At 41.0% G+C, this 15,743-nt stretch overlaps 1 protein-coding gene across 4 annotated transcripts in view; it reads right to left on the bottom strand.

Annotated features, from left to right (window-relative positions):
- prex1 (phosphatidylinositol-3,4,5-trisphosphate-dependent Rac exchange factor 1) overlaps positions 1–15,743 on the bottom strand; it is a 74,152-nt gene that overhangs the window by 46,302 nt on the left and 12,107 nt on the right. For all 4 annotated transcript variants that reach the window (XR_009241720.1, XM_058642810.1, XM_058642812.1 and 1 more), the window contains exons 2-5: positions 8,693–8,758; positions 8,367–8,489; positions 2,986–3,090; positions 35–136 (exon numbers count right to left, since the gene is read on the bottom strand). Coding sequence is in view for 3 of the 4 variants with exons in the window: in XM_058642810.1 (XP_058498793.1) it covers positions 35–136; positions 2,986–3,090; positions 8,367–8,489; positions 8,693–8,758 (396 nt within the window). In the remaining variant the exon portion in view is untranslated. The remainder of the gene's footprint in view (positions 1–34; positions 137–2,985; positions 3,091–8,366; positions 8,490–8,692; positions 8,759–15,743) is intronic.

Genomic DNA, 15,743 nt, shown 5'->3' with positions numbered 1-15,743 from the left:
CTAAATAAAGTGAAGCTGGCTGATGTTAGGCTACCTTTAGCAGCAGAGGATACTTGCAGATCCTCTGAATGGGACTGAGAAGGTATCCCTCCAGGGGTATCTCTGTGCTTTTCTTTCCTCCGAGTAACATACAGTGCTGAAGAAGAAGAGACACAATTATCAATTCTGGAAGGAGCAGGCAACTAGTGGTCAGAGGCTTTAAATACAACGCACAACCAGAAAACCACTCGCAATAATATTTGCATATCGAAACAGTGCTTCAAAGACGCGATATTTACTAACCCTGCAGGTTTGAAATGCCAAATGAAAATTGAGAAAACTAAGAAACAAAACAAAGAGTCTGGGAGTTCCTACTTGCTGCTAGCACATGGATTACCACAGAAGGCAAATGTTTGTCATGCTGTGTTGAGTTATGGGAAAGAATAAAATAATTATTCGTCGGGTCCTGGTTTTTCAGTGAATGTAAAAACCTTTCCACATCAAACCTTTAAAAACATTTCAGATACAGGGAAAAAAAACAATATGGGAGCATGTTCAGGGGTTTTCATCATCATCTGTCTCTTGGCTATTTTCAGTCACAAACAGACTCTAATTGAGTATTGTTGTCATTTCCATTCAGTCACAGTCCACTGCACAGGTCCAGGTGTGGAACAATGATCGGACACTGTTCTTGTGGAAGAGACGTTTGAGGTATTTTACATTTATAAACCTGTATGCAGACCGAAGACTATATGTAATTATGGAGCACTGATTTCTTCATTTCGTCTCTTTATAGATCTACTGCTGCTTCTTTAACCTTTGATTTATTTTATGATTTATCTACATCATGTGTAGGATATAGCGGTAGACAAAGAGTGAGTGAGTTATTGGGCGTCTGTGACCTCAGTGAATAAACCATGCAAACCATGACAGCTACAATAGACTTGGCAATTCTATAATTTGTTTTTAGAATATAATTTTTACTATTTGGATTAATAAAAATTGTACTTTCTGCTCTGTGTTGATACAACTCTATGTTGTATCTACAATGCTGCTTGTGAATGCATATATTCTCCACATCAAACTATCCACCCATTGATCCATCATCACACGTACATAATATGTATATAAAATATAATACTGTAATATACCATACTGTACTATATTTCTAGTGTGCTGCTGAAACAAACCTCCTAAATATCAATGTTTTTAATGGGATTACTGAGAAAATCCTGCTTGCTTCCCAGAGGAGTCCAGCTTTTAGAAGCTACCCACTAGAACCAGCTGAAAGTGTGTGTGTGTGTGTGTGTGTGTGTTTTGGGGGGGGGGGGGTTCCTTCAGAAGTGGGGTGTTACAGTTACAGTCTTGGTTTCTCCACGCCTTGAATTTTGCAGGAATGCGGGCTGTCAGTGTGTTATGAGCTCACTGAATGGGATGAAAGATCAAAAGCAGCCATGCAGATAAAACACTCAAGTGTTCTCCGGTGGGAAACAAAGAAGGAGATCAGCAGAGAACATTACGATCATATGGCAATTCCTTTCAACTCTACACAGAAATAGAGACGATGGCGGGGTGGGAGTGTTGGCCATTTTTGACGAGATAAAGGCAAAAAATTGTACTTTTAAATTTCACATACTCCAAAGACATCGCTCCTTCCTTTTCTCCAACACACCCCAAGCTCTGCCTGCGTTTTCCGCTTCCTCTCTCTATTATCTTGTGCTTATTTGTAATCCGCCTGCAGACAGAATTCCCTCTGCTCTATATGCTGACCTCGTTTTAGCTTTTACGTTCAAAGGGAATTAACACTTGGTTTCTACATGAATATGTGAGTCAATTAAGTGTTTAATCAAGGGAGAGAGAAAAAAAATCTACTGGATTTCAACACAGCTGAATTTAAGACAATCATAATACACAGGCATCAATTACAGTGACAGTGGATTTCCGCCGTTACAACGAGAATTTGTTCTGATTTCTTAAAAGAAAATATATTAAATATTTACCCTCGTCAACAAATCTTAAATAGATGATGCTTTGGGTGTTTTGGGAAATTTGAGAGTCAATCTTGTTGTTGTTTTTTGTTCATGGTTGCTACACAAAACACAAGGGTTTGTCCAATATTTGATTTTGGTCGGAGCAGGCCTGACAACTGCTTCAATACGTAACCAGATGTTGTGTAGTGATTTTATTCTGGGATCATTAATATGGCATAAGACCGAACCAATTAGGTGCTGCATGGCTGGGCCAGGAGAAGCAAAAAGCCAAAGCACACAGCAACACTGAGCCCACTGTTTCCAGTCGCGTGGGTCCGAATAAAGCCATGGAAGCAAACCATCAGGCAGCGACAACCTCAGATCTCATGGCCAATCCCAAGAAGGCTGCCAACACTCCACAGCTGGCTGGCCCAGGATCTGCCGATGATTTCATTATTAGGACCCTGTTCAAAGGCCCCTTCGCCCTTTTAATTTCATTGTCCATGGCCTGAAGCTTTGGGTGTCAAAACACGGAAGCAGCTGGTTGCAGAAACACTACAAGTGTGACAAAAAAGTGACCCTGATGGCGGTTACATCCTGTCAGGACAGGAAGGTCCCTGTGACCTTGTTACAGTTTGTGCCCTTTATCCAAGTGTTAACATGGAAATACAGGTGTAATGATGGAAGGAAAGGCTTACAGCGGGGATAAACAACAGAAAAATAAATACCCGAGTGTCTCACCGGAGGAAAGACATGCTGGACAAAGGAGAACACGAGTGGAAGAATAACAGGAGCAAAGGAAGGTGAACGGCTTATGTGGACAGGCATTAGTCCAAAACAAGCTGTAAGACTCATGTGACACAAACTAATGAAAATATGATGGTTTTATCTAGCATTGAGAATGGAGAAGTTGGAGTCATAGCGAGAAGAGGAAGGAAGCTCATCAAAATTCTCCATAAAAATACCTGAGAGATGGAGTGCAAAGAAAAGGGGAGAGAAGCATGGCGGAAGGAGGAGGAAAGCTGTGGCTTCTTACCAGCAGGTACGTCCTGATGTTGGGGATCTTGTTTAACTCCATGAGAAGCCGCAAAGCCTTTTCATGGTTACTGCAGTACTCGCCATACACTGAGAAACTCTTCCTCTGCAAAACAGAAGAGAAAACATTTACCACCAGAGAATGGGGGAAAAAAGGACCATTACTGCAGTGTAATGAGATTCCTTTGTAGTACGGCTAGGCAAGTGAAGGATAATGGCAACTCTACAGTTTGTATTAGAATTAGAAGCAACAGCTATTAGTTAACACAACCTGTATTCACTGAAGAAAAGGTACATAAATGAATGAAGTCCATTCAAACTAAACTTAAAAAGTTATATAAACACAATTCCACAATTACATAAACATAATTTTTCACACTTCTCTTTTCAAGTGTGGCGTACATCACAGTGGAAAAGGTGACTATGTCATACCAAGATGGAGCACTTTTATCTGGGTGAGAGCATCACACTGCACCAACCCTGCTTAACACCACTACAGCTAATGCACAAGCCTTTGTCAAGCTGCCATTTAGCCGGCTTTACAATATGTAACACGGCACCTGAGGCGATAAATAAATAAATTGCAGCTTGAAATGCATTATTCATGCAGAATGCCGTAGACAACAATGTAAACACAATATCACAGCTGCAGTTGAATATACACCCTGAAGCATATCGAAGCCCGTTGTATATGCACGGCCTCTAATGCACTAATAGGGGATGTGAAACCATGTGCAGAGTGGGGCTAAGCCTGAGGACCAGAAACTGAAACTGTCATCTGAAACAGCCAGGTGAGTGAAATCCAAAACTGCAGGTGCACGGACACCACTTTCAACTGAAAAAGCAGCTGCCCTTACATGCAGGCCTTGCACTTGAAACTGGCTTTACCAAAAAAGCAGAAAAGGAGTAATCAATGTTCAGTAGCGCAGAACGATGACACTCAAAAAGTCTTTGGATCATGTGGGGTCAATAAAATGGCCACGTGTGACATCAACTAAAATACATGTTACCAGGCCAGCATGCTGGCACACACATAAACAGTACAGCAGGATATGTGTGTGATTGTGTGTGTGGGTGCTCATATCTTTTTCGGGACAGTTTGTCTGGGCTCCACAAAGGGCTGTTTAAGACCTAGTATTAGAACTGGGTTAAGGTTAGGCACTTTTAGTTGTGATGTGTTAGAGCAAGGGGCTAGGGAATACATTATGTCCACGACATGTCTTCACTAAGATATAAAAATAAGTTTGTGTTTGTGTGTGTGTGACTGTTTTACATGGCAACCAAGCAGTGGTGACTGAAGCAGCCAAACTAAGCTTACAGGTCTTTTTATAGAAACTCAGTGTCTCTGATCAGTCCCATTCTGCTGACCACAAGGAGCTGATAATCTCATATACTGTATGTCGACGTGAAACACAAGTGAGGAGTACAGTCAGTGTAAATGGAGGCCACATTTTCTTAACCACACAGACCGACGGGAACACAAACACACCCAAAGCCACGTTTGGCAGAGGATTCCAGTCCAAAGCACCACTGGGAGCAACAGCTGGGCCGGCATATGGTGAGTAACCCCAGACACTGTCAAAGCGAGTTAGTACACTACACAGATAAAGGAGGGGAGCACAAGGGGGAATTGTAAATGTGCATGTTTCACTTAAGTCTACTTAATTATATGTACAAATAAAAAAGAATAAAGTATTTGAGACAGCCTGGTGAGGCAGAAAAAAATCTATTCCACCCATACTATGCAGAGTTATCCCTGTGTTTCTGGATCTCTCTGCTCAATATAAAATCATTTATACTATAATTAATACAATTTACAATCCCTTTCTTATAGACTGCTAAAAAAACCGTATACCTTATAATGTAAACATGTTATTCTTCTTGTGAGAAACACATTTAAAAATGCATTTAAAGCAAATCTTCATGTTATGAACAGAATATCCTATAGGGTTAAATCGGGGGAAAACTAATATCCCTCACCAGCTCTATCAAATGAAGGAACCAGGCAACAAGTCTACTGTAGCTATGACTACACCGAACATGTTAAGTCTGTGAAATCCAGAAGTAAACAGGATGACTTGTGTCCAAATAATCAAAACAATTTACTTAGCGATTGGTGTAAGCATTAAAGAAATAACACCATTTAACACAGTGGCAGTGGGGATCATATAGAGGACATGTAGCTGCGGAGTATCTGTTTAAATTTGCATGCTCCTGCATATGGTGCATTTCAGCAGCTCAAAGTGAAATAACCATCTCATCTCACAGTCGCGTATCCAGAATCAAACCCTTCAGCTCACAAGATTCTTTATACAACTGAAGTCCACTCCAAGGTGACAACAGGCACACTGTCAATTCAGGTGGAGCATTTAAGTGGCTCAGAAGTGGGACCTAAATATGGACCCTGAATTACCACATGGTCCATTTTTTAAAGATTAATACTATTCCTAGAGACTGAAAGACACCAGTTGTACCCAGAATAACTCAAAGACGTGGGTTGTCCTTTTGATAAACACAAGTCTGCATTTGAATTCCTCGTCATTGGAATGTTATTCCGGAGGCTTGATGAGAGGGTAGTATCAAACACAGAGAGAGAGAGAGAGAGTCAACGCATAATGGGTGCAGTTCAGAAAAGTGCATAATGACATGACTGTTGCTCCCCACACAGTGCACGCGTATACACTTTGAGAAATAGAGCAAATATTGATGTCTCTCTGATTTCTCCTCTAGCACGAGTCACTTTTTCACCTTTTGCCAAGTTGGAATAATCATAAGCACATCCGTGTGTGTTTGCTGACACTTTCTCAAAGTTTACCTTACGTTAGGAAGATAATTATTATTTGGTTAACTAAAAAAAAGCTCTATATTCATAAATCCAGATAAGAAGCATCTGTATAATGCTTACAAAGAATTCCAAAGTCAGTCAAGGATATAACTAGAGTCCAATCCAAGTGGGTTTTTCTACGGCCCATACAAAGTTTAGAAATCATTACAGACGGTGGCTAATATAGGATGCAGATTATTCAGTTTAATAATGACAAATAATATGCAAATTCTTAGTCGCTTGTCCCTACAATTAGAATATTGGACACATGAAAGAAGTCATCAAAACCAATTTACTATAAAATTACTTCTGGATGAAAACATGTCTTTTTAGAGACTTAGCAGCAATCATTACGTTCCTAAGAGCAAAACAAGTAATGTATAACAACAGGCCAATTAATAACAATAATCACCCAAAAGGCAAATATCAGCCCAACCAATGGACATTTAAAATACAATGCTGGTGCACTTTTTCTTTTTTTTACACTTGCAGCCTCTTGGGCCATCTTGGCCAGATCTGACTTTGAATAGCAATGAATCTTCCCATTTTTCTTCCCTAACTGTGAGTGGCAGACAGTCTAGTGGAATAATGCCGGAGGTTAATCAAATCCCAGTCATGGTTTTGACCTCTGTGCGAGGTCAAGGGCTGTGGCTGGAGGGTGCCAGACACATCCAACCAACTGAATGAGAGTTGCCAGTGTTGAAGGAGACAAAGGTCATGGAAAGGAGAGGGAAGTGTAATGGATATGCAGTAACAAAGGTGGTGTGTGTGTGTGTGGGAGGGTGAGCTCAATATCTCAACACAAAGACACACACAAACACAGTGACATGGACACCAAATGCAAAGTAAGAGAATGAAAACCAAATACAAGGTGTTTATGTTTGGATTGCTTCAAAAATGCAATCGTTTAACATTTTGAGCGGCTGATGAGGGGATCATCATCACTCAAACATCTCTATAGTAAATATAAGGCTGAAGCCAGCGTGGTGACTGGAAGCACGGGTAAACAAACACAGCTAGACTGGATCTGCTTAATGTCACGTTATATGAACACATTACATTCTTGTTTGTTTAATTCATTCAAGAACTCCAACAAATTCTATTCTGTTGGGAAGCATTGTGGGTCAATGTCACAGAGAAATAAACTGTATCAGACTTTAGCTATGCAGTTCATGTGTTTTAGGGAGATAACATAATTGTTTTGGTCTATTTTATGGGATGCGTGATCATGCACTGTGCCAACACACTTTGAGACGCACAACAGATAAGTGACTTCAAATGTTTTGTGAAATCATGTTTAGCCATATCACCCAGCCATAACCCTAAAACATAGGAGCACCGATTATATGTAAGTATTTATGCCTTTATATATAATAAATAGTCTCTGTTTTCAAATATACATTACTATTGGCAAAGAAAACTAAATATAATAATAATTTTTACCTGCAGCTTCACAATCATCTGTACAGTCTGGTCACAGAGTGATGGAAAGAAAAAAAAAAACAACCATGTCAAGCTCCTTAAATCAATTCTCCACTCTGACACTTTGGCCTGCCAAACTGAGTGACCATGACGCCCTGTGCAAGTGTGAAGGTACGATTCGATGAGCCAGTTCAACAGCAATGCCCAGATGTGACTGAAAGTCATTCACACCAGAAGATGGAGGTGAGTGGAATATTACCGAGTACGTGATTTTGTGATGGGAAACAAAACTAGATTTGTCACAGGGCAAAAATGTGTTTAAGGTGCGAAAGCAGTGAGAGCATTTGAAGTTCTCCTCCAACCCCATTCCGGAGGCTATACCTTGTCTGAGCTGTTTTGTGCCTTAGCTAAATAAAACTATTAAAGATGCTTTATCAAAGAGAGACAGAGAGCGAGCTTAAGATTGAGTGCTACCAGCAGAAGCATTGTCCCTTCACTCAGTGACACACCATCTCTTCCTCCCCGGACACAGACCCTTCTTTGTTTGTTCCCTGAGGCCAAATGAGTTCAAACAGAGGGGAGCGGAGGAGCTGGAAGGGGAGGTGGGGTGTGTGGGGGTGTGTGGGGGTGGTGGTGGGGGGGTTAGTATAGTTGGATGGAGGGATGGAGGAGCAAAAGAAGAGGAGATCGCAGAGACAGTCACTTTCATAGACTGATGAGGGACGGAGGAAAGAGAGTCTTTTCCTGACAGGATGCAGGCCTGTTTGGAAAAGGAGGGAAAGCAAAAGGGGCACTGGTGGTATGAGTGATTAAAGGGATAGCTGCACAAACCTGTGTGTGTGTGAGTGTGAGAGAGAGAGAGAGAGAGAGAGAGAGAATGGGGAGCCCAGGAGATGGGAGGGGAGTTTATGTAAGAAAGAGAGAATTAGGGGTATTTTCACCACAGGCTCTGCACGGTTCTCCTGCATCTGTGGTTACGGCTGACCCTCACAGAGTCACAAGAGTTTGTGCGCGTGGGGTATTGGGAACTCACGCAGTCATCCACATGTATATCCATGTGCCCGAGTATGCGTGTGACTCACTGCTGCTCTGTGTGTGTTTGTTTGTTTGTGTGTGTTTGTGTGTCATGCACTTACAAACTGGAGGAATACTTTTCCCAGCGCATGGTGGGGATGAGGTTCGGGCTGCAGACCGGCCTCCACAGCGGACAACACTTCTTTGTGCAACTCCAGGATGTCCTCAATATTTGAAAACAGAATCTATAAACAGAGGGATGATGTAAAGGGAGGGGACAAAGAGGAAGGAAGTGATTAAGAGGCAGAGTGGAAGGACGAGGAGGAAAAGAGCGAGGAAGTGACCAAACAGATGGAGAAAGAAATGATCGCAGTAAATTCATTGTTTTTTTATAATTTGACTTTTGTATTTTGCTTGTAAAAAAAAGGTTTTCTAAAGCCAGTCATACCTTGACATGTTCAGGTGACAAACACTGCTGGTCATCTGCAGTTTGTCTGATTCGGTGCAAAAATGCCTGTAGAGGAAAAAAAACACAAAGCAGTTTTTAAAAAGCAGCACGAGACTTTGCTGTTAATACAGATATTATTGTACGTGAAACATTTTGTGTACGTCTTGGTACAAACATAATCAGAATACCAATATCAATAGTGACACATCCAAGTTGAAAGACGCCGCAATTATTTGACAAAGATGAAATGTGACAAACAGCATAATGATAAAATTGTGCAGTGATTCAGTTGAGAGTGTTTTGCTTGTTGATAAAAAAAGAGTCTCCAATTATTAATCATATCGCAATCATTATAGCTATCAGAATGAAAAGTAATATGATATTTTTTTTTTTACCACATCGTGCAGCATCGCAAGCACAGCATCCATTTAACAAGATAACAACAAGACAACAAGACAGGTTCTGAAACACAAAAACATGTGTGTGGAAGCGGAAGTGCAGGTTCCCTCTGACGATTGTTTTAAATGTAGTGTGTATACGTACTGTTTTGGTTTGAGGAAACTGACTGATACAACACACTATCTGTGTCTGTCACATCACTACGCAGGAGACTACTGTGAACACGCGACAGAGTCACATGGATGCTCAGATAAGTCACAGAAAATTGCCTTTCGTGGCGCAACATGACATGTCTTCACTTCACTATCCCTACGGTACCACAGAAGTCTGATTATGTTTGGGTTTTTTTCCCCCCCCACTGTGTTGTGACACTTAAATCTCACTGGGGGGGACGTTGTGTAATGGAGGCAAAAACACCTGAGCGTTCAGCTGTAAGACTTCTGCCGAATAACTGCTTCATTGTTGCAGCGTCTCCACACACCACTGCAACAAGGACAACCGTAACAGGCCCATGTCAAGTTGAGTGTTTTGTGTGTTTGTGTGTGTGTGTGTGTGTGTGTGTTCTTGTATTTGTTACCCCTTCAGGACCTTTTCTGACACAAAAACTGACCTAGTACTAGACCAAAACCTGGTCCAAATTAGAACAAAACTAATTTCTTGAGAACTGGATAAGTTCAAGACTAAGATTGTGGTTAGATTAAGGTTAGGGCTCGGCATTAAAGGATTTGCATTTAGCTTTGTATTACTACCATAGGGGTAGGGGTATTTTTGAAAAATTGTGCTTCTCAACCTCAGTTTCCCCTGAGTCAAGAAATATCTTCATTCTTTTTTTGTAACATGCCCACCAGTTACTCTTGGTCCGAGCCTTGGTCTGAGGCTTGAAACTGCAACGCTAATTCCGTAGGGGGACGGGACCTCATTCCCAGAATGTAAACAGTGTCCGCCATCTTTGCTTCTCAACTCAGGGGAAACTGAGGTTGGGAAACAAAATCTTCCAAAAACACTCCACCCATTCTAGTAATACAAAGCGAAATGCAAATCAGTGAAGTCTTCCTTTAAGTGGTTATGGTTAGAGCTAAGGTAATGCCTTGTTTGGGCTGTCCAAATGAGTGGAAATCAATGCAGTCAATGCAGCTGCACGAACCTTTGTGTGTGTGTGTGTGTGTGTGTGTGTATATGCCTGCCAGTCAGAATTAATCCAAAAAAACAGAAAAAAGAATGTCAAGTGGCAAAGAGAAGGGAAGTGAATCTGCAAACAGTTTCTTTTCATTCTGTCTTCCCCATTTCTCAGTCTATCACACTGGCCCACTGGCTCTTCCAACCTCAGTCTGACTGTCTGTCTCATCTCCAGACTCAAATACCATCACGAAAAGAAAACACATAGAGGAGGAGAGACTCTCCTGAAGCCTCCCTCATCAGACAGGCTCCAGCTGTTCTGTCTGTGTTTCGGTGCTTTGAGTTTGAAAATTGACAGTTTGCCACATGGATGAAAGAGTTATGAAGTAAAAAAAAAATGTAGCGTGTTCAATCATAATTTAAAAATGGAGGTTAAGATGTCATTCTACCCTCTAACATTATTTACTCCTGCGACATCAAATCTACAATAATGAAACACGCAGCACCATGATTTGAACACATACAACCTGTTGTATGTTGTAGCTTGTGGCTTCATCTTTAAAATAATTTTAAGCCTTTATCTCCTGTAAAATAGAGATTAACTCTGTCAGGAGGGATTTATTTTTGGGGGCTTTGTCACAGCATAAAAAAACCCCCCCTCACATTTGAAAAATGATTGCAGCAATGTCTCTTTGCACAAACATGGTCACGCTCTGTGCTAACATGTAGCCTGAGTTTGAGGAACAGAAACAGTATTTCAACCACGTTTCATTTAAAATACTTAAAAAGACTGCACTTCAATTTGTTCACTGCATGTGTGTTAACTAAGCCATAGGTAGAAAATAAAATATAGTCAGTTTTAAAACTTTTCTACAAGTGAAAACTGTGAACACTGAATTCTGATTCATCCACAATAATCTACATGACTACTGTAACCCGAGAATGAAGAAATACATTTGTAATTTAAGTCAACTCCTGCTCTATCATAGAAGAAAAGACACTGGGCTGCTCTCAAGCCTCTCAAGCCGGGTACATGTATTACAGTACCGTAACTCGCTTGCCTCTAATGAAAGACTGACATTTCTAATGACACATTGGCTCTAAAGATAGACTCCAGCCAAACAGCAATCAGGCAAATCATATCATTTCCTCAGGGACCGGACACAATCATTTTTTTTTCACTAGCGTCTGCGTAGGTTGTCGCTAAACCAGAAAGCAAAGGTCCAGGTCCAACCTCCCTAATTAAGACCAGTATTAAAGAGAAGCAGTAGCTGTCGTGTTCTCAACTGGTTTTGGGAGTGTAGCCGACTGTGCTTGGGGCATACACTAATTAAATCTCCCATATGGTAACTTGTACCGTGTCGACACTGGAGCAGTCACTCGTGTGAGAGATTGCTGCTCCCTTGCAGAGGAGACAGGAAACAAGGCTTTTCCTCAGTCGCTTTCCGATGAGGGGAGGCAGGGAGGGTGGATGGGTGCTGGAGCGAGCAACTGGGGAGAGGGATCCAAACAATGAAGGGGAAGGGACAATGTGGAATATAGAGTGAAGTAAAAAATATATATATCTATATATATATCTATATATATATATCCCTATTAACATATTTGACTGCTACCATCCAGGCAGGATTCACACAATGTGTCACACAGATGTGGTGACGGGGGGATCAGCAGGAGGATGGTAGGAGGGAGCAACAAAGAGGTCCTTTCAGTCCAGGTCTCGCCTCATTCTCACCCAGGGTTGTATTGGCTGTCTTCATTGTTCCATCACAAAGCCCACAGGTTTATTTGCAGAAAAAAAAACGGGGCACTTTCTCTGTCCACCATCATGACTAAGACGCTGGCTTCAGAGTAGAAGACATAACAGAGCATAAACTGGGCATGCACACCAAGCATGCCTGACTTTACTCAAACTGAGGGTTTTTATCGTCTGGACTCTAACTGTTTTTTTTGAGAACCTGGTGAAAATCAGTGACAGGAAATGGCCCCCAAAAAACAGGTGTGATAGGTGTAATTGGAAGGATGTTGACATCTGATTTTTTGCTAAGAATACCAAGCATCATAATTGGACTAAGGGCAGTCTAGAGTCTGGCGTGCTTTTTTCTCATATTCAGCATATTCCTCTTGACCTTTTTTTTATTCTAATGACCAATCAAGGTGAAATCCTGCCAAGAAAACAGCCACATCTGTCAGTCTCACTACAGATACAGTTATAGGGACTCAAATCAGATTTTTTTTTTTTACTTCTTCCACAGCACCCATGTCTGTAACCTCTATTACAAGTCAATGGGTTACAAATACACACAAGCAACTTCCAGAGATTCCATGTGATGAATAATGCAACAGCTGTGAAATTCTGGGAGGATACATTGTTTACTAGAAATAAGACATCATGCAGTATTCTTTGTTTGTTTTATCTGTGTGTGTATCTGTGTGAACAAGACAGTGTGCTGGATTCTATGTTTGCCAATACAGATGTTTAAAATAATACTTTGGTCAAGAGCAAACACGGCAGTGCTTTGTTAGTTGTACAGTTTAAGTTGTACTCATGTAGTTGTTGTTACTGTTCTTTTGTGGCAGGGGCACCAAATACATCTTCATTTTAATATTCAATTAGTCAATAAAATGTCAGAAAGGTTAAAAATGTTCCCCAACCTTGATATGATGATGCTATTAAATGTCTTCTTTTAAAATTACTTAGGTTGATTTAGGATGATTTCTTTGATATGGAGCAAAGACACCAGACCTTGATTTAATTATTAAAACAAAAAACACTTAATTATCAAAATCACTGACAATTAAGTAAGTAAATTGTTTAATAATCAATGAATCGATTAAAATCAGTAATATACAGCTGGTACATCGGTGTGTACGTCAAACCTACATTCTGTTAAGTCTTTATAATTTGGCAGCGTGAACAAAACGCAACAATAACAGTGAAACAATATCTCCCACTGTGGTTTGGATAACAGAGGGAGAAAGAAGCAGATGTGACTGTACCCTCACATAACCCTCATTACAATTCATGCCTCATTTGCATAGGGAGGGCAATACCTCTGAGCACCGTGAACATGTGCTGTCATTAAGATATGAGATGAATACTGAATGTGTCATCCTTTCCACAGTATGTGGCTAAGCCTGTTGTTATTGGAAACACAAAAAGAAGTCCACAATGACGAACAATCAACTGTCACAACAAACGCTGTAACCCTACTCTGCCCACTGGACGCAGTAGTCGGTGCTCATTACTTGTTAATCAACATGCTGCTTAGAGGAAGCGTGATACGGTCGATGGTCCTCGTTTACTTTCATGTGTCCGTGACCTTTCTGCCTCTTTTCTGACATCAGCACGACGTCACAGGGGCGAGGCAAGGGCGTGTAATCATGTTAAGTGGAAGATCGGATTTTGATGAATATTTCTAAATGTATGATGAATAATAAACAGCGAAAAGTGAGTGGTCAGTCGTTCTGCGTTTGTGTGAAATCTAAGTTACCCACCGCCGCGGCCGTGATGGAGACCAAAGTGTTTTTTGAAAGCTCACTCCCAAAAGTCAATAATAGTCCTTAAAAGATATGGATTGACGATCCCGTTGGATCTAACTCCATACACTGTAGCTTGCCTAGCACAGGTTGACCCAAGCATCTCATATTCAATTGTGTGCACATGATGCCTCGTTACTCTCTAGTACCTAAAAATAGTAATGACATCTATCAGTGTTAATAATAGACACATATTATTTTTTATTATATCCCTCCACTCATCATAATGAGTCAGATTGCACAGAAGGGGCTCAGCTGCTGCACAGAGCCCAGCACACATGTTGCACATGATGGGCTCCCGCCACAGATGCAATGAGCATTTGGGGAAAACTGCACATGATGCAATCCCACAGGACACGACAGTGACAAACCCATCAGGCTGCCTGATAGAACACTAATCTGCCAGTGCAGAGTAACACAGGTGATGTTTCAGTATAGTTAAGACAGTGATGTCCACCATACTTTTATAGAGTTTAAGGTAAAAAAAATAGTAGAGTATAAACTATTTAAAATGACACAGACCAAATGGCTTGCTGAGCTGACATGAGTGGAAAAAAGATAAAAAATGACTTCTGAAAGGTTATCAATTAAAAGCCATATAATTGAGGAAAACTTTATAATCTTGAAGTATTTTAATCATGACTCATCCTCATTTGGCAGCCTCTGTATGAAATGCTTTGCATTGGCTTTAATGATTGGTCAGCCACTTCGCATCAGTGTCACAAATGTCACACTCCTTAACCAGAGGATTCCTGGTGAGCCGTAAACACCTCTGTAGCCACGGTAACAATAGTGTCAGCGCTGCCAGACCAATGGAGGTGCTTAACTTTTAAATATAAATGAACATATGTTACATTCAAACCACTGCCAAATTAGTAAGACACAATGCTGATTAAGCCCATCAGCTCCACATGCCTCTCTCTGCGTTTCTGTGTCTGTGGCTACATTCCCACACCACACAAAGAGTGACGCGCTTCATGTTACAACTGACAGAGAGAAGGGTGAAGGATAGCAAAGACAGGCGCCTAGACAGCAGTGGATGGATGGAAGATTGACTTGGAGTCGTCCTTTCAGAAAGCTCTGCGGGGTTAGGGTAGGTGAGCACCTGTGGAGTAGGTTAAGTCACAACCCACCTCCGACTAAAACGTTTCTTCTTATCCTCATAGTCCTGTCTCATGCAGACAGCCTCCGCTTCCTGTCATCCTCACAACAACGTCTATGTTACTCACTGAAGAAGCTTAGTTCATGTCTGATTTTACTTTCAGCAGCTTGTTTTTGAGCTTTAGATTGTAGCACGTGAGGAAAAAAACTTTTATTATTTTTAACCAGTTGATGGCAAGTATGTGACTTGTTACTTGGTAACAATAAAGAAGAAAAGAAGATTTAAAGAACAAAAGCTGGAAATTGAGGCGTTTGAAGTCTGTTCAGAAGACGTTTTTCTTTAGAACAAGAGAAATCCTGGAGCACTTCAGCCTTTGTAACTTGACAAACCTCTTACATGCACAAAAAGAGATATGATATGATATGAAAACACTCAAAACTGCAATGAGGCCCCTAAATGCTTGCAAGCTTCCTCCGTGGACGAGCTGATGTTCTATCTGTTGCTCAATTCTTCTTCAAATGTATTTCCTACTTACTCAGCCTTTACCTAAACTTTTACCTAAATTCTATTCATGACAGAAATACCCGCAGCAGCAGCAAATGCTGACAGCAACATGCAGGTATCAGCAAAATATCACTGGTTATTTCAATTTCTTGGTTGGGTCTCTTTGCTTTCCAAGTGCATGACCTGAGAAAGCCACCAAGCAGTTTGTTAATTGTGTGTACATGGGAAGACTAAAGCATAATATGTTTGAACAGGCTGTTTACAGCGGAGGCCAAACAGATGAAACGCCATCACCATATATGCAGTCAAAGAGTTTTGCTTCAGGAAGAAAAGGAGGTGAGAGATTTAACAGGTTGACAGCTCTATTTTCAAGTGTAGTATACAGTTCTA

This window comes from Solea solea, chromosome 11, assembly GCF_958295425.1.
Source record: "Solea solea chromosome 11, fSolSol10.1, whole genome shotgun sequence".
Lineage (NCBI taxonomy): Eukaryota > Metazoa > Chordata > Actinopteri > Pleuronectiformes > Soleidae > Solea > Solea solea.
This window is presented reverse-complemented; position numbering and strand designations above follow the sequence as displayed.